The sequence below is a fragment of the Scylla paramamosain genome, chromosome 39, assembly GCF_035594125.1.
Source record: "Scylla paramamosain isolate STU-SP2022 chromosome 39, ASM3559412v1, whole genome shotgun sequence".
Taxonomy (NCBI): Eukaryota; Metazoa; Arthropoda; class Malacostraca; order Decapoda; family Portunidae; genus Scylla; species Scylla paramamosain.
Window position 1 is genome coordinate 7,671,590 of NC_087189.1, and position 22,737 is coordinate 7,694,326.

The 22,737-nt window shown below is 42.3% G+C and overlaps 2 protein-coding genes across 5 annotated transcripts in view; one reads left to right on the plus strand and one right to left on the minus strand.

Moving 5' to 3' along the window:
• The first annotated feature begins 13,290 nt into the window (after positions 1-13,290).
• On the plus strand, positions 13,291-13,842 carry LOC135092006 (uncharacterized). Its single transcript, XM_063990117.1, has one exon. The coding sequence runs from the start codon at positions 13,291-13,293 to the stop codon at positions 13,840-13,842; it is 552 nt and encodes a 183-aa protein (XP_063846187.1).
• A 918-nt stretch (positions 13,843-14,760) lies between these two features.
• The window catches only part of LOC135092146 (uncharacterized), a 74,879-nt gene continuing 66,902 nt past the window's right edge, over positions 14,761-22,737 (minus strand). For all 4 annotated transcript variants that reach the window (XM_063990406.1, XM_063990404.1, XM_063990403.1 and 1 more), the window contains one exon: positions 14,761-17,886. In XM_063990406.1, the coding sequence (XP_063846476.1) occupies positions 15,555-17,886 (2,332 nt within the window). In that variant the 3' untranslated portion in view covers positions 14,761-15,554. The remainder of the gene's footprint in view (positions 17,887-22,737) is intronic.

Below are 22,737 nucleotides of genomic sequence, written 5' to 3' on the forward strand. Positions count from 1 at the left end.
AATAAAAAGCTGATAAAATCATAAGAGCAATAAGGGGGAAAGTATTCATCACATTCATCAATTGTATTCAAGGCCGAATGCAGTAACCCATAGTCTTCAACGATTGTGCTACTGTCTACTGACCATCTCATCTAGCGGTGCATATCTCAAAGAGCCGTTTTTGATGTTGTCTTGTGGATCGTTTGATTCGTTTTTTGGGTGGTTGACCACATTCTTGTTGAAGTAAGGCAAAGACACTAAAGCATAGTCTTTCCTTAATGTATCAATTAGAGTCCACAAAGATGGATGTTTGTGATCAACCAAGTGAGAGAAGGCATTATTCCAGCTCTCGCACATGTCTGCACGATCTCCTCCTGCCAGTCTAACGTCGTGCACGTTCCAAGTTTGTGGAGGAAAAAGAGGTGGACGGCGCCAAAGTCGTAATGACAGAACATTATTCTGTGATGGCTGTACACGACTAATACTTCCAGATACACAAGTCGAATCAAAATAACGAACTAGTTCCTCTACCCCTTCAGGAGTTGCAGTTCTCAGAAGTTCCATTCCCTCCTCACGTCAGCTAAGGGTAAAAATGCTAGACCATCGAGCATGTCAACAAAATGTTTAATTTCTTCTTCATTTCTGTACCTTTGGACAAGACCAAGTTCTTGAATTTTCCTCCAAATACTCTTAGTTAGATGATAGAAGCAGCCCGGCGTTCTGACATGATGAGCGAGGACTACTTGAATAGCATTCATGGCAAATGTCTCGAAGTCCGTGACAATAACAACTGGATCAGGAGTGAATCCCAATTCCTCACATGTCTACTGTTGCTTTGATGAGGGATTCATAACTTCGCTGTTGTTTGTTTGGTAACAAGCCATAAACAGCTGAAACTGTCGTATTACCCAATGGCACACGAATAACATACATGCATAAATATACTGGGGGCTAAGGAAAAATTTCCATCCATGTACCACTTATCAGACGAGGCTTAGTGTTGCAGAACATTATCAGCTGCAAAAACAAGTATTCTGTTTGAAGACTGCGGCCCACTGTCATGTATTAGGAAGGGTTGTGGGTGTTCACTGCCTGTTGTTGACGCATTTTCCTGCATCAGGAAAATGAAATTCTCTCAGCGATACCGGGTCCTTTGGAAGTGAACCCTGCCTCTGACGTCTGATATTTCTTTTCACTGATTCTTGATTTCCTAGATGTACTCTCACTGGCTCAGGAGTTTCTTGAATGACTGTGGCAAGTATAAAAGCAGTGCTCTCTCTTGATGTTTTTTTTTTTTTTTCATGAATACTGCATCGCAACTTCTCTGCTTCAACACTATTTATAGAATGATCACTGTCATGACCACAGTTATTCTCACATCATCCAAAGTCAAGCTTCTTGTTATTGCACCCTTGCATGGTCTGCTTTTACTCTGCACACACTCCCATCGAATGCATGTCTTTTTCGCATCTCTCTTAGTGTACATGTAGCCTTTGTAGCAAATCTTGTCCCCTTCTCTACTTGTTTTCAGTACTTCCATGTTGTGCGAGGGCTGTGGCAGGGACTAACTTGAGATCCAGTATCAGGGTGACGATAATGAGACGTGAAACACTGTTTGAATTGAAACAAGACACTCTAAACTGTTTTGTTTTCATATTGAATGGGATGCTAGCCAAATAAATAGCCAAGAGTAACTCAATATAACAAATGCTGCAGTGTGTAAATCAAATAGTAGGGAGGGAAATGGGGAGGAAGTGGATGTTTCTGGGAGAAAATATCCAGAGGCGAATATGCCCAGGGGGGAATGTATCCAAAGGGGAATGTGTCCAGGGGGAATACCTCGGAGGGGAAAATGTCATGGGGGAAATTGTCCAGGGGTGACTGGCTGGCACCCTCTCACTACACCGGTTGTGGTCAGGAAGTAACGTCCCCTCAAATTCATACACATGAAGGACAAAATTCATGTCTCTATATTGATGTATTAGTAATGTGTTTATCAGTTTATTCAACGTATATTTCCTTCGAACAGTTATTATATTTTTAAGTAATTAACTTCAGTTTCTGTTGCTAATGTCAATGCTGAAGATGTGAAGCAATTAGAGCTGCGCATACTTTTTACCTATCCCCAAAGTAATGAAGGTGTGATGTGTTTACACACACAAGAGCATGCACACTTGCACTCATACGCACAAATGTACATGCACATGCACATACACGCTGACACACGCATATACACGCTGACACACATGCACACACACACACACACACAAAGAGGAAGGAGGTGAAGGAAAAGTAAAGAAAAATATATTAGATTTGCGTGGCCACTTTCTCTCTCTCTCTCTCTCTCTCTCTCTCTCTCTCTCTCTCTCTCTGATGATTTGTGAATCTCAGAGAGAGAGAGAGAGAGAGAGAGAGAGAGAGAGAGAGAGAGAGCCTGGCGCCACACCATTTCATAGCGACCTGCTGCTCCTCTTTCCCTTTCTCCTCTAACCGTCACCTGTCAGGGCGTCTTCCAAAGGTGCGGAATAATTGAAACTCGTGCCCCACACACACACACACACACACACAAAAGTTAATTAAGTAGTCTGAAAAGTAATCAGTCCAATAAATAAATAAAAGGAATAAATTGTGTCTATTTAAGTGACGATGGGTTTTGAAGGATGGTGGCCGTGGATAGTTGATGCGGCAGGTTTCATTGGTTTACTTTAGAAAGATTAGTCAGCTACACCTTAGCATATTGGTGATGTGACGGCTGGCAAAACTCCATCTAACACACACACACACACACACACACACACACACACACACACGAGGCTGGATAATGCCCGAATACAAATATGACCTTGAACGAGGCACACACACACACACACACACACACACACACACTTCTTCTCACACCTGTCAGTCTCTCCCTCCTCCCATTTTCGTAGTGTTTCAATGGACCATATACATGCTAATAGACCAAATCTTCCGGATTTCACGTCATAACTAAAATGGCATGGCGGGGTAAAACGTTGTGGAGGTGGGCTCACACTTTATTCCATGTGTGTACCACAGTCGTTTTGTCGTAGCCAAGCCGAGGGTGTTGTCGCCAAGGTACCCAGGCCTTGGCCACCCATTGTCCCAGAGGTCACTGGTTACCGCCGTGACCCCTCGTGAGGTTTACGGCATCCCTGGTCACACGAACAAGACAGTGCCTACCCTGATGACGAGGCACCCAAGCGCCGAGTAAAGGTGACTAAGGCCGTGTAATTAATGGACCTAGCCTATTCGCAATCAATCTTGTGATCAAGTTACCTTACAGTCGCTGACTTCACAAAACACTTCAGTAATGCACGAACTAGAAGGACATAGAAAAACCATATATGTTCGTGTGTAAAGGTGGTTAACCATAGACTCCCTATGAGACATGTTTCTTACGCACCTACAGTGAAGTATAAGTATCCTGGTGATCATGTGGAATGAAGGAAGTGATGAGTGTACTAACTAGTTAGATTTTGAACCTTAAGGATAACTCCTTATGTAGTAGTAGATAGCAATGTACGTAGGTCGACGTTGCCGTCGTCAAAATGGAATATAAGGCGAAGTAGTGAACGATTCTCTCAGACCTAACTAGACTCCAAGAGTTGAGTGTTACAAGTTCCTGGAAGGTGCTCCCACTCGACAGCACCATGAAGCTCCTAGTCGTTCTCTGCCTCGTCTTGGTCGTAAGTAATACTTAGAAGATTTTTCCTGAGTGCCTTGTGTGTCTCGATTTAAAATGTTGTTTCAGTATACTGTGGTCCGCATATATTTTATGTCATTTTCCATGTGTTGATATAATGCTGAATCTTGATGAGTGATTTTAATATCTTTTGTGGCATTTCGCATGTAGTGCTAATACTTTAATGTCACATTTGATTATCCTTTTATGTGATTGTTATGTGTGTCCTTACATGTTAATGTGTTATAGGTTACTGAATGACCTGAGTTGGTCGATAAAATCTTGCTAAAGTAAAGTGAAAAGTGACGTCAAGATTTATCGAACATTCTATGTTTTAATATGTGGTGGAATTCTGGTCTTTCATTGCTTGCGGGTACCGTGGAATGTGTTAACTACTGGTTAATAAATAGTGTTAACGTTTCTGAACTGCGTTTGTGGCTTACCCCACTGTGAGAACCCCGGCCTTAACTCTTGGTTACCTGGATTTAAACCTTGTAGTGTTTGTTATATAAAGAATTAGTGCAGTTCCTGCATAACCTCTGCCTTCCCTTAAAGGTAAGGAGGAGGGTTACGACAGTTTTCCATTCTTCCCGACAGCAGAAAACGAGCTGCATGACGTCATTTGTTGCTTAGTTTGCCCAGTAGGCAGCAGATTCTGCCCGTTTCTGCTGGGAGAAATTTGCTGGGAGAAATTTGCCCAGTGTCACGCCACCTTAATATCTGCCTTTGCCTTTCCGGGAGCTGTGTAAGAGCTGAGTGAACCTATGATGCCCATGGATACCGGACCCATGTTACTTGGTAAGTCTAACTATAGTGATACTGGCTGATATTCCAGTGTGGCAGAGTGGCACCGGGTACTACAATACCGTTGTACCCATAACTAAGGATAAGCAGACTCTGTTAAACATCACGAAAGTTGTCTTTGTTCTGGGAAACTTCCTTTGTTTTTCATGTGTTGAAATGTCGCCATCTAGCACAGCCTGATCACGAAGTGCTGATGCAAACATGGATGTTTGTGTCTGCATTCACTGTGTGTTAAGGCAGAGTCACACAGGATAAGTTTTTCCCAGCATACTGGCTGTTTTTGCTGGTGAGACCGGCAGCGCAGCAAGTTTGGCGTCACATGGACTGGAACATTGTGTTGATGCCTCGTCATTCCAACAACAAACCCCAAAGCAGCATATCTCCAGCCACTTTATTTTGCCTTAATTATTCCAAAGTTATATGTTATTATATATGACCGCATGTTTGTTTTAATGGCATTCGATTTCATGATGGAACAAGGACGCTGTAAATATTTTACTCCACTTGTCAACACATATAGGCAGTGCGGCTTTATCTCCACAGGCCACGCCCTGCTGACCATGGTCAGGTCACTCCATGATTTACATGGCAACAACGCTAGCAGGTCCTACAGCCAGCACCCCGAATGCCAATTAATAGTCTAGATCCACTATAGCTCAATTACTTTGTGCCAAGTTTTCACACTCCAGCAAAACTTAACAGGATTCCATCATGACACAGTTTTGTCTCGCCAGCTGCAGTTGTCAAATAAGCACTATAAATAATTTCACACACCACTCATTCAAATCACAACCCCACACTGGCACATATACTTCGTTTTTTTAAGACTTTATAGTTGACAATTTTACTCGTAAAGTACGACAACATATTTTTGTTTTATATGTACAGCTTGTAAACGACGGTCATCTGATTTCAAATACTCCCACCAAGTCCAGCACCACAACCGTTTTCCATTCTTCCCGACAGCAGAAAACAAGTTCCATGGCGTCATTTGCTATTCAGACTACACAACTGGCAGCAAGAATGGGCAACATGGTGGGAGAAATTTTCCCAGTGTGATGCCGCCTTTAATTAAGCAAGACGTGACTGGAGGTGGGCAGTTGGTAGCGGGGTACATGTGCGACAGGGAGTGATCGCTCTCTGTTGAATTCAGTATTGTGTTAGTGTGTTCAAAACTTTACACTCTAAAGCTAAGTAATATGATGTCGCTTTTTAACTAATAAAAAGACACAGTGACGTATTCTTAATATGTAATATGATGTCGCTTTTTAACTAATAAAAAGACACAGTGACGTATTCTCCAGTAATCCGCGATGTAACACCGCTAAACGTTCTTCACGTTATCCCATAACGAGTAAACTCTCTTTTTTTTTTATGTAGGAAGGACACTGGCCAAGGGCAACAAAAATCCAATAAAAAAAAATGCCCACTGAAATGCCAGTCCCATAAAAGGGTCAAAGCAGTGGTAAAAAATTGATGAATAAGTGTCTTGAAACCTCCCTCTTGAAGGAATTCAAGTCATAGGAAGGTGGAAATACAGAAGCAGGCAGGGAGTTCCAGAGTTTACCAGAGAAAGGGATAAATGATTGAGAATACTGGTTAACTCTTGTGTTAGAGAGGTGGACAGAATAGGGGTGAGAGAAAGAAGAAAGTCTTGTGCAGCGAGGCCGCGGAAGAAGGGGAGGCATGCAGTTAGCAAGATCAGAAGAGCAGTTAGCATGAAAATAGCGGTAGAAGACAGCTAGAGATGCAACATTGCGGCGGTGAGAGAAAGGCTGAAGACAGTCAGTTAGAGGAGAGGAGTTGATGAGACGAAAAGCTTTTGATTCCACCCTGTCTAGAAGAGCAGTAAGTATGAGAGGAACCCACCCCAGACATGTGAAGCATACTCCATACATGGACGGATAAAGCCCTTGTACAGCGTTAGCAGCTGGGGGGGGTGAGAAAAACTGGCGGAGACGTCTCAGAACACCTAACTTCATAGAAGCTGTTTTAGCTAGAGATGAGATGTGAAGTTTCCAGTTCAGATTATAAGTAAAGGACAGACCGAGGATGTTCAGTGTAGAAGAGGGGGACAGTTGAGTGTCATTGAAGAAGAGGGAATAGTTGTCTGGAAGGTTGTGTTGAGTTGACAGATGGAGGAATTGAGTTTTTGAGGCAATGAACAATACCAAGTTTGCTCTGCCCCAATCAGAAATTTTAGAAAGATCAGAAGTCAGGCGTTCTGTGGCTTCCCTGCGTGATATATTTACCTCCTGAAGGATTGGACGTCTATGAAAAGACGTGGAAAAGTGCAGGGTGGTATCATCAGCGTAGGAGTGGATAGGACAAGAAGTTTGGTTTAGAAGATCATTAATAAATAATAAGAAGAGAGTGGGTGACAGGACAGAACCCTGACGAACACCACTGTTAATAGATTTAGGAGAAGAACAGTGACCGTCTACCACAGCAGCAATAGAACGGTCAGAAAGGAAACTTGAGATGAAGTTACAGAGAGAAGGATAGAAACCGTAGGAGGGTAGTTTGGAAATCAAAGCTTTGTGCCAGACTCTATCAAAAGCTTTTGATATGTCCAAGGCAACAGCAAAAGTTTCACCAAAATCTCTAAAAGAGGATGACCAAGACTCAGTAAGGAAAGCCAGAAGATCACCAGTAGAGCGGCCTTGACGGAACCCATACTGGCGATCAGATAGAAGATTGTGAAGTGATAGATGTTTAAGAATCTTCCTGTTGAGGATAGATTCAAAAACTTTAGATAGGCAGGAAATTAAAGCAATAGGACGGTAGTTTGAGGGATTAGAACGGTCACCCTTTTTAGGAACAGGTTGAATGTAGGCAAACTTCCAGCAAGAAGGAAAGGTAGATGTTGACAGACAGAGCTGAAAGAGTTTGACTAGGCAAGGTGAAAGCACGGAGGCACAATTTCGGAGAACAATAGGAGGGACCCCATCAGGTCCATAAGCCTTCCGAGGGTTTAGGCCAGCGAGGGCATGGAAAAGATCATTGCAAAGAATTTTAATAGGTGGCATGAAGTAGTCAGAGGGTGGAGGAGAGGGAGGAACAAGCCCAGTATCGTCCAAGATAGAGTTTTTAGCAAAGGTTTGAGCGAAGAGTTCAGCTTTAGAAATAGATGTGATAGCAGTGGTGCCATCTGGTTGAAATAGAGGAGGGAAAGAAGAAGCAAAGTTATTGGAGATATTTTTGGCTAGATGCCAGAAATCACGAGGGGAGTTAGATCTTGAAAGGTTTTGACATTTTCTGTTAATGAAGGAGTTTTTCGCTAGTTGGAGAACAGACTTGGCATGGTTCCGGGCAGAAATATAAAGTGCATGAGATTCTGGTGATGGAAGGCTTAAGTACCTTTTGTGGGCCACCTCTCTATCATGTATAGCACGAGAACAAGCTGTGTTAAACCAAGGTTTAGAAGGTTTAGGACGAGAAAAAGAGTGAGGAATGTATGCCTCCATGCCAGACACTATCACCTCTGTTATGCTCTCAGCACACAAAGACGGGTCTCTGACACGGAAGCAATAGTCATTCCAAGGAAAATCAGCAAAATACCTCCTCAGGTCCCCCCAACTAGCAGAGGCAAAACGCCAGAGGCACCTTCGCTTAGGGGGATGCTGAGATTGTGATATGAGATTGTGATCGGAGGAGCCCAACGGAGAAGAAAGGGTGACAGCATAAGCAGAAGAATTAGAGGTCAGGAAAAGGTCAAGAATGTTGGGCGTATCTCCAAGACGGTCAGGAATACGAGTAGGGTGTTACACCAATTGCTCTAGGTCATGGAGGATAGCAAAGTTGTAGGCTAGTTCACCAGGATGGTCAGTGAAGGGAGAGGAAAGCCAAAGCTGGTGGTGAACATTGAAGTCTCCAAGAATGGAGATCTCTGCAAAAGGGAAGAGGGTCAGAATGTGCTCCACTTTGGAAGTTAAGTAGTCGAAGAATTTCTTATAGTCAGAGGAGTTAGGTGAGAGGTATACAGCACAGATAAATTTAGTATAAGAGTGACTCTGTAGTCGTAGCTAGATGGTGGAAAACTCGGAAGATTCAAGAGCGTGTTGTTAGTGTAAATTAATTGCATTTACTGAGTTGATTGAAACGTTCTCTCAAGCCTGTTAATATAACGCTACTTTAGGTAATTTACAGTACTTATTTGGTCATCTTAAGATTTCCAAATGAATACATTCTTGATTGGAAATGTCTTAATCTAGACGACAGTAAATATAAAGGCAACATGTCTGTGACAGTCAAAAGTCCAAATTACATAGATCTCCTTCCTAGTTTATGGAAATGGCAATTTTAATAAAAAAAAAAAAAAAAAATGGCAACTCGAGTGTCCAGGCGATAGTAATGCTGTATCTCTAATCAAAACCTGACTCAGCCGCGCTGGTTGAAACACGTTGTTGGACAAGAAGTTGAATGTTACTGCAGTGCCCATCTCCACTACACCCGAAGCAATGGGTTACGGTAGCTGGACACTACAGCAGCAGCAGGATCGCCAGAGAGATGTTTGTTTTGGTTCTCGATTATTTTGCCTTGTCGCTCACCTCCTGAGAGGGATGCTAAAATCCCCACAAAAAAAATAAATAAATAAATAAATAAATAAATAAATAAATAAAATAAAAATAATGCCATATATCACGATGTTACTGAGTAGGTTGTGTCATACTATATAGTATAATGTGATTTTTTATATTTTTTTCATTGTTCAAATCAATAGTTTTTATACTTGTAATATGCTTTATTTAAGATAATGCTAGCAATTTACTCGATAATCACAAAAAAAAAATAATTAATTTGACCACATTCTCTCAATATTATCCATACCAGATATTGAAAAGTCGGTACATCATTTCAATAGTATCATGATGTTCTATGCATCTTTACGCACCTGGGATTTACTACCACAATATTTTAGCTCTTTCCTACAATTAGATGAGCAGCAACGACATCTAGCAGTTTAGTTCTGAAAACTCCCCATTAAGAGCAACACATGTACACACTCTTCTCCCCGTGGCTGAAGTCGTTCGTACTCAGTCAAATATAAATATTAATTTTATATGATTATTTCAGAAATTTCCAGTAAACAGCAACAGATGATTCTTCCTGCGGCCTGCTGCTGGATCTGTGACGGCACTTCCCCAGTCTATCAAGCTGCCTAGGATGACTCTAAAACTAAGTGATGTGATGTTGCTGTTTAACTGATAAAAAGACATAGTGCCCTATTCTTAACGTCTCTCCATGCAGTACTTCAAGACAACACCGCTAAACGTCCCCACTTTATTACATTAAACGGTTGTTGATGTAAATGAATTGTATATACTAACCTGATTGAAACTTTCTCTGAGTCCTACTAGTATAACCCTACCGTTAAATACAATATTCCTGCCGATGGCGTGACAAGCAGCTGAGTAGAGAAACACCATGGTGCAGTCAAGTGACAGCAGTCAAGTGAATCGAGCAGGTAAAGACGTTTCGTACGTTACGTCACCACTTGTTACGTTTCGTAACAAGTGGTGTCATTAGAGTGGGATAAAAACAAATTTGTGGCCGAAAGCAAGTGTTATAGAGGTGTCCAGGTCCTTCATAATATAGAAAAGATGGAGGATGAGGGATTGGGTGGGTTAGAAATGGTGGGAACGGAGGGTGAATCACAAGAGAGTGAGGCGGTGTTGCTGCCCGAGGCAGAGAGTGAAGCAACATCACTGGCATGAATAATGGCATTTTTTTTAATGCTGGATGACCAAGATGACGGCGAATGAAAAATATGGCGACGAGAAAAGAAAGCGAGAAAATGGCAGCAAAGCAAGCAGTGAGGAGGCTGCAAAAGAAAGAAAGGATAAGGTAACATGTGATGATCATGGCAACACTGCTGACGGCAAACATCAAGCCGTCCATGAGGGGAGAAATGGAGGCTATGGAGACACATACATGAACGAGGCATGTACTGGCGCAGGACAGAAACACTGGTGAGAGAGGCTTATTCAATAGTGGTGGAGGACACCTTCAACTTGTTGCAAAGAACTGCTTTTGTGGATGCCGTGGATGTCCTTTGTGACCTCCAGTTGCAGGTTCATGTCAAGCAAGTGGCACCTAGAAAAGTGCAGGAAGCCTTGGCGCGTGCCGCTGAATTTAAAGCATTCCTGATGACCACCTCTTCTCCAAACTGCCACCTCCTGCGCCCCACCAGTGAGATGACAGGCCGGCCCTGCCTTGTATGAAAGAGGCGAGTACAAACAGGCTGCTCCTTGCCCCAACAGAGCCAGCAAGAAAACCCTGGTGCTTTTAAGTGCTCTCTTTGAATTGCGGGCAGATAGGACACAAGAAGTACTAGATGCCATTCTCGCTCTATGGAGGATCACTGCCGTCCCATAGTTATGCTGTGCTGCTGGGCCTGTGGAGAAAACGGGCACACTGTGAAGGAGTGTCGACAGACCAAGGAAGTGGTGCCAGGAAACCTGGCCCAGACAGGAGCAGGGGCAGCCACCCAGCAAAGAGCCAAGTTGCCCCAAAACATGTAAGGTGTCGACAGGTGGCAGCATCTGTAGCCATAATAGTGGCAGTATCAATGGACTCCCGGTGGTCATGGGAGGTAAGAAAACTTTCATCCGTGAAGACTTATTACCAACTCATGGTATTATCTGATCAGTCCAACAACTTGGTGGAGTCACTAGGGATTGTGTACCTATGAGGGAACCAGTGTGGGTGAATCAGTGGATGCGGTGACTGAGCGTCTGCCAGTATATGTGGCTGCAATGGAAGATTCATTCCTGTTAGAGCTGGACTATTTGAGCTATGTGGAGACGTGTGGAGCTCCATAGTGTAAGGATGTTGGTGAGAGGTCATGAGATCAACGCTTCAGTGGGAATGGTAGAGGAGCCCAAAGGTCATATGCCATATGCAGCTACATCCTGGCAACCCACACGAAGCGAATCAGTGACAGTGAGAAACAAGTAGGCACACACTGATGTTGCTGCCACAAACACTAACACCACAACACCTACCACCGTGGCCATGACTGCTTCAACACAGCTGGATGGACAAAAGGAAGCTAGGGAGGAATCTGACCAGCAGGAAGGTGACCTGCCTGAGTATCTGAAGGATTTGATGGAGAGAACAACACAGTTGACAGCTGACCAGCAGGTGGATAAAGTAAGTTGCTTGCCCAGCATGCTCATGTCAGATCAACAAAATGCCCCGAAGTCCATATCTCCGCTGCTAAACACATCAGTGATGTGTTTAGCACATACACATACATACATATACAAAAGTGATTTCCCACAAAAAGGAGGGTAGCCCAGACAAGGCAGGAAAAGTGTTTGGAGGTATGAGTAGACTGCTTAAGAGTCATCTAGATTGCTAAGTGATCTGGACATGGAAATAGAAGAGGTAAACGGATGGTGGAATAGAGTGAGTGAAACCATCTTGAGAGCTGGAAAAGAAGTGCTCGGTGAAAGTAGTGGTAAGATATGGGAAAATAAAGAGACATGGTGGTTTAATGAAGAGGTGCAGCAGAAAATACAAGCAAAGAAGATGGCAAAGAAAAGATGGGAAACAACAAGGCTAGATATAGATAAGGAGTATTACAAACTGTGCAGTAAGGAAGCGAAAAGAACTGTAGCAATTGCTAAGTCGGATGGGTATGACAACCTTTATGAAGAGTTGGATACCGAGGAAGGACAACGGAGAGTATTTAAGTTGGCCAAGATGAGAAACAAGAGCACAAAGGACATTACGCATGTTAGACAGGTCAAGGATGAAAGGGGGATTGTGATACAAAAGGAAAGTGATATTCTAATAAGGTGGAAAGAATATTTTGAGAAGTTGCTAAATGTAGAAAATGAGAGATTCATTAGAGATGATGGAGAACCGAATGAACAATTAGTAGGGGAAGTGACAAGACAAGAGGTTGAAGGAGCACTGAAGAAAATGAAAAATGGCAAAGCAACAGGGCCCGACGGAATACCAGTAGAAGTGTGGAAAGTCTTGGAAGGAGAAGGAGTGGACATGTTGCACCAACTGATCAGAAAAATAATGGAGAAGGAAGTTATACCAGAAAAGTGGAAAGTACCCTGATACCTATATTTAAGGAGAAGGGAGACATCCAGAGCTGTGAGAACTATCGAGGGATAAAGCTAATGTCTCATACCCTTAAAGTATTTGAAAGGGTGTTGGACAGTAGACTGAGACAAGTGGTGCGTATCGGACGGCAACAGATAGGATTTATGAAGGGATTTGGGACAGTCGACGGAATTTTCGCACTTCGACAGAATATGGAAAAACATCGGGAAAAGCAGAAAGTACTACATATGGTTTTCATTGACTTAGAGAAAGCGTATGATAGGATCCCACGGCAAGAAGTATGGAGAGGCCTGAGAAAAAGAGGAGTGCCAGAAAAGTATGTCAGAATTGTCCAAGAATGCTACAGGAATGTTACAACTAGAGTTCGGAGTACAGTTGGCACAACGGATAGCTTTCAGGTGAAAGTCGGCTTACACCAAGGATCGGCACTAAGCCCACTATTATTCAACATAGTGTTCGATGTCATAACGGAAAATGTCAGAGAGGAACCACCCTGGTGTGTATTATATGCTGATGACATTGTCTTAGTGACCGAAAGGAGAGGACAGCTGGAAAGAAAATTAGAAGAATGGAGAGTTGCTTTGGAAAGCAGAGGAATGAGGATTAGTAGGTCCAAAACTGAATATTTTACGACGGATACAAGGGGCAATCAACAGGCCACAATTAGACTGAATGGTGAAAAGTTGAAGAGAGTGAAAACATTTAAGTACTTGGGATCGATGGTAGACGAGACAGGGGAAATGGAAAAAGAAGTGAACTTCCGGATTCAGTGTGGCTGGAACAATTGGCGGCAAGTTTCGGGTGTGATATGCGATAGAAGGGTACCAGTAAGAGTGAAGGGCAAAGTCCACAAAGCAGTCGTTAGACCTGCTTTGATGTATGGGCTAGAAGCAGCACCTTTGAAGAAGATTGAAGAGAGGAAGATGGATGTAGCGGAGATGAAGATGTTGAGATGGATGGTGGGAGTCAACAGAACAGACCGAATTAGGAATAAGTACATAAGAGGAACGGTGAAAGTAGTTGAAGTCTCCAAGAAGATCCAGGAGTCAAGGTTGAGGTGGTATGGACACTTGAGAAGAAGAGTTGGCGAAGACCACGTAGGAAGGGAAATCATGGAAATGGAGGTGGAGGGAGTTAGAAGAAGAGGACGGCTCAAAAGAAGATGGATTGACTGCATAAACGGAGATCTTGGGGAGAAGAATATAAATCCAGAGATGGCAAACAATAGAAATACGTGGAGAAGGCTCATTCACAACGGCGACCCCGAATAGGGAAAAGCTGGGAAGAAGAAGAAGTAGACTGCTTAAGAGTAGGCACTTGGAATGAATGTAAAATGAATATTGCATGAAAGGACAGTAGTACCTACTGCACTGTACAGTGCTGAAACTTTGAGTATGGGAGTGACAGACAAGAAGAGATTAAATGTAATGAAGATGAGATGTCTAAGGAGCATGTGTTGAGTAACTTGCATGGACAACATACAAAATGAGGAAATGATAAGGAGAATGGATGTTGCAAGAGACTTGGAAGGATGGAAAGAGCAATGTATGCTGAGATAGTTTGGACATGTTGAGAAAATGGATGATGATAGGCAGGTGAAAATTATAGTAAAATCAAGTGTGAGAGGCATGAACTTACAAAGTAGGCCATGTAAGGGATTGTTAGATAGTATAAAGGAGACCTTAAAGGGAACACTGACACTGGAGCATAGTAGAATCACTGACAAAAGCAACTTAAATGCAGTTGAGTGCGTGAGGAATGACATGGCTCTGCATCCTCCAAGGGAGATGCCACACACTGATGTCTCACACAGGTGCAGGGAAATCAGGTATAGTAGGGGAGAGCACTTGCTATGAGGGAGCCTTGTTCTGGACCAAACTGTTCATGCTGTGTGCCTGATCCTTGGAAAGTAAGGGCAAGGATACTTCTATTTTTTGGTTGGGTGCCAAGGAGCTAGGAGAGTGGTGTGAATGCAAAAGTTGTGTGCCTTGTCTGGGCTAATAACAAGAATATTTCTAAACATTATCATTTAATATGGCTAGTTGATTTTGAACATACACTACTATAACAACTAATAAACAAAAACTGTAGGGCACTTACTATTACTTAAACATTACATAAAATAAGGCTCAATTATATTTGTGGACATGCATAACACTTGCAGAAGCACAGGTTGGGCAAAGAAACCATTATACACCATCTAAGGAAATTTTATTGTAGTGATTTCTCTCTCAAAAGCAAAACATTCAACAAATATAAATATTAGTTATCACACCTATAAGGAACTGCATATACAAGAAAAATTATTCCTTCAAGTGTGCAAAAATTTTCTAATGAATGATATTTTCTTAATTTTGTTTACACAAAATTATCCTTTCTCCAAGTTCTGGTACATATTTCACACAAAATATATTGTTAAACATTTAAATAATTGTTAAACATTTAAATAACATTCTGCTATTCCTGTGTAGAAATAACATCCTTTATGATTTTAATTCCTCATTTATCTGAATCATTTCTAGTTCCTGCTTCTATCAACACTTCATCCCTTTTCCACACATCTCAGTCACCTCTGATTACATAAAATCTTTCACCCAATTATTGTCTTTTTTTAAACATTACAATGTCTTTCTCAATCATACATCTTTTCTGATCTGTCCATTGGACCTAACGAAGAACTAGTGAACTTATCACAATCTGAGGGAGAACTGGTGCACTTGCTGGAATTTGAGGAAGAACTCGAGCACTTGTCCTATTTGTACACCATGTTCGCACAATCGATTCTCTCATTTGCAAGAATTTTAAAAAGTCTAAGGTATCTTATTCATGTATATATATATATATATATATATATATATATATATATATATATATATATATATATATATATATATATATATATATATATATATATATATATATATATATCCTTGTCACTTCATTTATCTTAAGTGGTGGATTCCTTGCCCTTCTAAGATACCCTTTATTCATATTCTTCACTATCTGTGTCACAATCCCTAAGAGGGTTGAAGGCACCAATAATGCTCTTTTGTGGTTGATGCTTTGGAAGGGTGATGCAGATGGGCTTTTTGTACACATACTTAGAGGCCTTTAGATGGTAGGTGGCCTCCCTAAAAGTGCCCTCAGGTGGACCACTAGGGGTGCTGGTGGAGGCCTTGGGGTATGGTTCACTGGTATGGCACTGTGGGGACCATTTCTGTAAGGTGGAGGACTGACCAGGTGGGAAGGCCTTGGAAGGCTTCATAGTAACAGGGCTACTGCTGCTGTTATGAATACTGCCTATCATAATCTCTTGAGGGTAACTGGACATCTCTGCCTGAAGGCAAGTGGTCTGTGCAGTATCACTGCACGGCTGCCTGCCTTTCCATGGTGGGAAATCAGAGTTACCTGTAGAAGCATGCGATTCTGCTTGTGACAGGGGCAATGTAGAACTACAAAGAAGACCTACACTGTCCCCTGACATCTTCAAGCACAAGGGTGCTTCTGGGTTGTGGCTTTGGCAGTGAGAGTTGTCAGGCAAGGTGGCAGCTTCCCTATTATTGTGATGGTCCCCCAACACCTTTAGCTGTTCTGCTTTGACAGCCATGTACAATTTCATTAATTGCTTTTCTGGTAAATGTGTGTGGCCTTGACACTGCAGTACCTTGCGGATGAAGTCCACAGTGGCAGTGGTGTCCATGTTAAGGCAGTGATGTGCCAACTGTGTCAGATTGAGATTCCCTGTCAGAGTTCGCTGCTCTTGGAGTTCTAGCAGTACTGACAGCCGCTGCTCTGCCTCCTCTATGATGGCCTTTTTGATGATACTTAGTTTACCATCCTTCAGAATGCTCTGCAGCTTTTCTTGGATCATCTGTAGTAACAACTTAGTATCCTGGTCATTTGTAATGGTCAATGGATCAGCACCATTAGTCTGCAGTTCTTTGGTCCTCACAAGAACTAATTTTAGAGGGTCATAAAGTGCCCCAAGCTTGTCCCCAAGGTGTGTCAGAACCTCCAACACATTCACTACATCAATCTTAATGCTGGGTGATGCTGTGGTGGATGACACCTCATCTTCATGGCTGTGTTTGGTGCTCTCAGCAGTGTCAAGCTTATTTGCTGCAAAGCTCCTGAAGATTTGGGTGATGCTTTTAGAGCTGTGCTGGTCAGCCTTATGGACCTTGTGGGAATCTTCCATCCCTGGGGCCTCCCTCTTTGTTGACTCTGGACTTACACTGCTCACAGCTATATACTTTTTGCTGAAGAGATGAAGCGACTGGTCTTCCACAATGCCATGTGGCTCACCCCTACGAGGTTTGGCTCTATGTTGACCTTTACACTCTGCTTTGCCACTCTCTGCCACAGTGTGGGTTTCAGTGAAGTGATCAAGCATGGGGAAGGGATCTCCAATGGCATCTAGAGAGTGTTGCCAGGATTCATTATGGCCAAGTGACTTGTGTGGTGGACTTTGCTGATGCCACTCTCTATTTTCCCGATCAGTTTTCCTACCTTGTGTAATTTCTAGTGAGTTAGGGCAATGTTTCCCTGATGATTTCTGTTCCCATCCTTCCTTGCTACCTTTTGTCGTCTTTCGAGGACTAGACAACAACTTCTCCATATGCTCCTCATCCCATTCCTTCTGTCTTGCTACTCTCAGCATATCTGTTATTCTTGTTTCCATATAGTCATCCTCTTTCCTGCTGAGCAGTTCAGGCCTTGCACAGTATTCTGGAGATCTTTCACCATGCCTGTCACTGATAACTAAGTTCCTTTCTACTTGTCTGTCTCTTGGGTAATTTGAAGGGGGTGATCTTCCATCCTGGTTTTCATTCCTTTTTTTGTTTCTCTCTCTCTCCTTTGTCACCCTTCTCTTTCTCTTCTTGGAGCTCCTCTTTTGATCCTCTGTACTGGTACTGGATAAGGAGGAAAAAGAGGAGCCAGGTGAGAGGGAGCGATGGGTCCAATAAGATGGCTGAGGGGAGGGTGGCTTCTGGTTGGCATCCAACAATGCAAGACATTGGTTCCTCTTTATTCTCCATGACTCAATAAAGATCTCCTCCATGCGCTTCTTCCAGAATGAATGCCAGTCATGTGCCATGTTGTACTGTGTTGGGTCTCCTCCCAGGGCTAGGATGCTCTGGGTCTTCTTGTCACAAAAAAGACGATATTCTGCACCAATGTCTGGGTGGATGCTGGGATTGGAACGGTACATCTCACATTCTTTCTCATGGACAGAGCGCAGGGTCTCCAAGGCTTCCTTCACCATGCTTTTCCTAGTCTTCCCCTGCTGGGCTGAGGGCATATGGACAGGCATTCTGTAGGGAATGAGAATACGGTGAAGCAGGTGGTAGAAATAGTGTAATGATGCAGTCATGTGCAAGAGGACTCAAAGCAACAGGAATTGGTTTCAAGATGAAAAAAGATAGATGTAACTCTGTAGGCTGAGGAAATTACAGTGTTTGAATTATTCTCAACAAATTTATAAGAAATCAGATGAACCACAGTGAGAAGATCTGGGAGGGCACATGGGTGAAAAGTGGTAATGTATTGTAGCTTTTACATATAAGGGATCTCAAAATGATTTTTTACTACATCTAGCATTGATTAGTGAAGGACAGTCTAAATACATTCACTGTGCAGGAAGGTGACTGTTGAGTGTCAGTGATGGAGGGGGGTATTTGTCTGGAAAGTTATCTTGTGTGGACTGATGAAGGAATAGGGTACTTTGAAAGCTGTCATTATGCAGTGCCACTGTACTGTGCCACTAACCTGAAAAAGAGTTCCTAATTAGCTTAACTTTCCTATATTCATGCAAGAAGTTCATCATCAAAGTATTAGGACAAAGAACTGATGTAGGTGATAAATTTTGCAGCAAAAATTTAAGAAATATGGAAAGATATCCACAGATGTTGCATTTTCTTGAAAACCAAGCTATATTTTAAACATCTTGCAACACAACAGGGTTTTCTTTTATTTTAATCCTTATAAACCATGAGGCCCAAAAATTGCCCCAACCGCCAAAACCCACAAGGCCAATATTTTGGCTCGGTTAGAATCTCCTGGCTGGTGCTGAGCTTAATGTACGTTTTGCTTGAATTGAGGTGTCCTATATCCAGCTCTACTATTGGCCCATTGTATCCACCAGCTAGTGCAACCTACCAATCACGGGACACCTTTTCATTATGAAATAAAGTAAACAGTGTTGACATATTGCTTTGTCCACAAGTGAGTACAATGGTGGTATACTTATTATGTGATCATATTTCAGTGATTTATGATTGAAATAACTAATAATTATATATCTCTACAGATACATGAGTGTTTCAGGGATCATACATCTTTTCATAACAAACAAGACAAGGCTGTTTCATGTGTAGATCACCCAAAAATAATACAGCCTACTTCCTGCACCTTTCATAAAACATATATTTTTCATGTTCTTGGCCAGTGTTATATTTTTTGTGATTATCCATGATATTTTTTTTTTATTTATGCTTGGATCATAAGAAAATACAGATTTAATTTGATATATAATTAACTAAGTCTTGTTTAATAAGGAGTGTGTTTGTACATAAGCATAAAATGTGTATGTATGGACTATTGCATCTGCATTTTTTATGCTCATATTCAAAACACATTTTCATTTTGTCCCAGGTCATATAAGGGTTACAGAAAGTAGACCAAAATTAATTCAGCCGGGCCTCTAAAAATATTTAACTTACATTTTTCTTAGAAGTGTAATCTTTCTTACCACAGCCATGTCTTTTGACATGATGAATTGTACATGAAACATACACTAGGCAACTAAGGCAAGAGATGGTCCTCACCCAAAGATGAACTATTGAGCCAATATTGTTTACATTTGTACTGCACTGCCCCACTATATTGCCTGTGTCTGTCTCCTGACTCTCATTGCTTCTTGTGTACTTCAGGTGGATATTGTCTTCAGCTAATTTTGCTCTTGGAGGCAGCTCTTGAATCTTCACTCCTCCCCACCAACTCCTATGTAGAGGGATAAGGGCAGAAACAGGCCCATCTCAATCCAAAGACATCTGCCCTGAGTCTTAAGCAACAAAATTTACTGTAAATTTGTTTTATATATATATATATATATATATATATATATATATATATATATATATATATATATATATATATATATATATATATATATAATCAATGCTAGATGTAGTAAAAAATCATTTTGAGATCCCCTGCAGTAGACACCTGCTGAAACGATAATTACTCCTAGTGAGGTCTAAAGCACTGTTCAGGAGGTGCTGTGAACTTATCATTAAACCCAGCTGTGACCTCACTGAACGTTTCCCTTTGTGTCTCACAACACAAGGGGGCAGTCACAGCCTGCCCTCTAAAGACAACTCTCTTCCTCCACACAAAACTACAAGCACCTAATAACACACACACCCTTCACTCAAAAATTTTAAAATCATCATGGCGACTCCTACACCAGCCTCGGAGTCCCCATCTGGGGAGGGGACCATAAATGTCCCCAGGTCGGACTGCCTTTCTGTCGACGACCCTAAGTGTCTTGACACCCACCTCAACTTTTTCTTCATTAACTTCTGCAACATTTGCGGTCTAAGATCTAATTTTCAATCTGTAGAACACCACCTCTCCTCTTCTAAACCTCATCTTCTTTTCCTCACTGAAACTCAGGTGTCTGAGGCAACTGACAGTAGCCCCTTTTCTGTTCCCTCCTACTTTCTCTATCCTCATTTTCAATCCAAAGCTGGATGCTGCGTTTATGTGCGCAATGACTTAACATGCTCTCGTGCCCACGCTCTTGAATCTTCCGAGTTTTCCACCATCTGGCTACGACTACAGAGTCACTCTCATACTAAATTTATCTGCGCTGTATACCTCTCTCCTAACTCCTCTGAGTATAAGAAATTCTTTGACTACTTAACTTCCAAAGTGGAGCACATTCTGACCCTCTTCCCTTTTGCAGAGATCTCCATTCTTGGAGACTTCAATGTTCACCACCAGCTTTGGCTTTCCTCTCCCTTCACTGACCATCCTGGTGAACTAGCCTACAACTTTGCTATCCTCCATAATCTAGAGCAATTGGTGCAACACCCTACTCGTATTCCTGACCGTCTTGGAGATACGCCCAACATTCTTGACCTTTTCCTGACCTCTAATCCTTCTGCTTATGCTGTCACCCTTTCTTCTCCGTTGGGCTCCTCCGATCACAATCTCATATCTTTATCTTGTCCTATCACTCCGATCCCTCCTCAGGATCCCCCTAAGCCAAGTTGCCTCTGGCGTTTTGCCTCTGCTAGTTGGGGGGACCTGAGGAGGTATTTTGCTGATTTTCCTTGGAATGACTACTGCTTCCGTGTCAGAGACCCGTCTTTGTGTGCTGAGCACATAACAGAGGTGACAGTGTCTGGCATGGAGGCATACATTCCTCACTCTTTTTCTCGTCCTAAACCTTCTAAACCTTGGTTTAACACAGCTTGTTCTCGTGCTATACATGATAGAGAGGTGGCCCACAAAAGGTACTTAAGCCTTCCATCATCAGAATCTCATGCACTTTGTATTTCTGCCTGGAACCATGCCAAGTCTGTTCTCCAACTAGCCAAAAACTCCTTCATTAACAGAAAATGTCAAAACCTTTCAAGATCTAACTCCCCTTGTGATTTCTGGCATCTAGCCAAAAATATCTCCAATAACTTTGCTTCTTCTTCTTTCCCTCCTCTACTTCAACCAGATGGCACCACTGCTATCACATCTATTTCTAAAGCTGAACTCTTTGCTCAAACCTTTGCTAAAAACTCTACCTTGGACGATTCTGGGCTTGTTCCTCCCTCTCCTCCACCCTCTAACTACTTCATGCCACCTATTAAAATTCTTCGCAATGATGTTTTCCATACCCTTGCTGGCCTAAACCCTCGGAAGGCTTATGGACCCGATGGGGTCCCTCCTATTGTTCTCCGAAACTGTGCCTCCGTGCTTGCACCTTGCCTAGTCAAACTCTTTCAGCTCTGTCTGTCAACATCTACCTTTCCTTCTTGCTGGAAGTTTGCCTATATTCAACCTGTTCCTAAAAAGGGTGACTGTTCTAATCCCTCAAACTACTGTCCTATTGCTTTAATTTCCTGCCTATCTAAAGTTTTTGAATCCATCCTCAACAGGAAGATTCTTAAACATCTATCACTTCACAATCTTCTATCAGATTGCCAGTATGGGTTCCGTCAAGGCCTGTCTACTGGTGATCTTCTGGCTTTCCTTACTGAGTCTTGGTCATCCTATTTTAGAGATTTTGGTGAAACTTTTGCTGTTGTCTTGGACATATCAAAAGCTTTTGATAGAGTCTGGCACAAAGCTTTGATTTCCAAACTACCCTCCTACGGTTTCTATCCTTCTCTCTGTAACTTCATCTCAAGTTTCCTTTCTGACTGTTCTATTGCTGCTGTGGTAGACGGTCACTGTTCTTCTCCTAAATCTATTAACAATGGTGTTCATCAGGGTTCTGTCCTGTCACCCACTCTCTTCTTATTATTCATTAATGATCTTCTAAACCAAACTTATTGGTCTATCCACTCCTACGCTGATGATACCACCCTGCACTTTTCCACGTCTTTTCATAGACGTCCAACCCTTCAGGAGGTAAACATATCACGCAGGTAAGCCACAGAACGCCTGACTTCTGATCTTTCTAAAATTTCTGATTGGGGCAGAGCAAACTTGGTATTGTTCAATGCCTCAAAAACTCAATTCCTCCATCTATCAACTCGACACAACCTTCCAGACAACTATCCCCTCTTCTTCAATGACACTCAACTGTCCCCCTCTTCTACACTGAACATCCTCGGTCTGTCCTTTACTTATAATCTGAACTGGAAACTTCACATCTCATCTCTAGCTAAAACAGCTTCTATGAAGTTAGGTGTTCTGAGACGTCCCCGCCAGTTTTTCTCACCCCCCAGCTGCTAACTCTGTACAAGGGCCTTATCCGTCTATGTATGGAGTATGCTTCACATGTCTGGGGGGTTCCACTCATACTGCTCTTCTAGACAAAGTGGAATCAAAAGCTTTTCGTCTCATCAACTCCTATCCTCTAACTGACTGTCTTCAGCCTCTCTCTCACCGCCGCAATGTTGCATATCTAGCTGTCTTCTACCGCTATTTTCATGCTAACT

What these genes read in the sequence shown, in the direction of transcription:
- LOC135092006 (XM_063990117.1), top strand. Translation starts at nt 13,291, where the DNA reads ATGGTAGACGAGACAGGGGAAATGGAAAAAGAAGTGAACTTCCGGATT.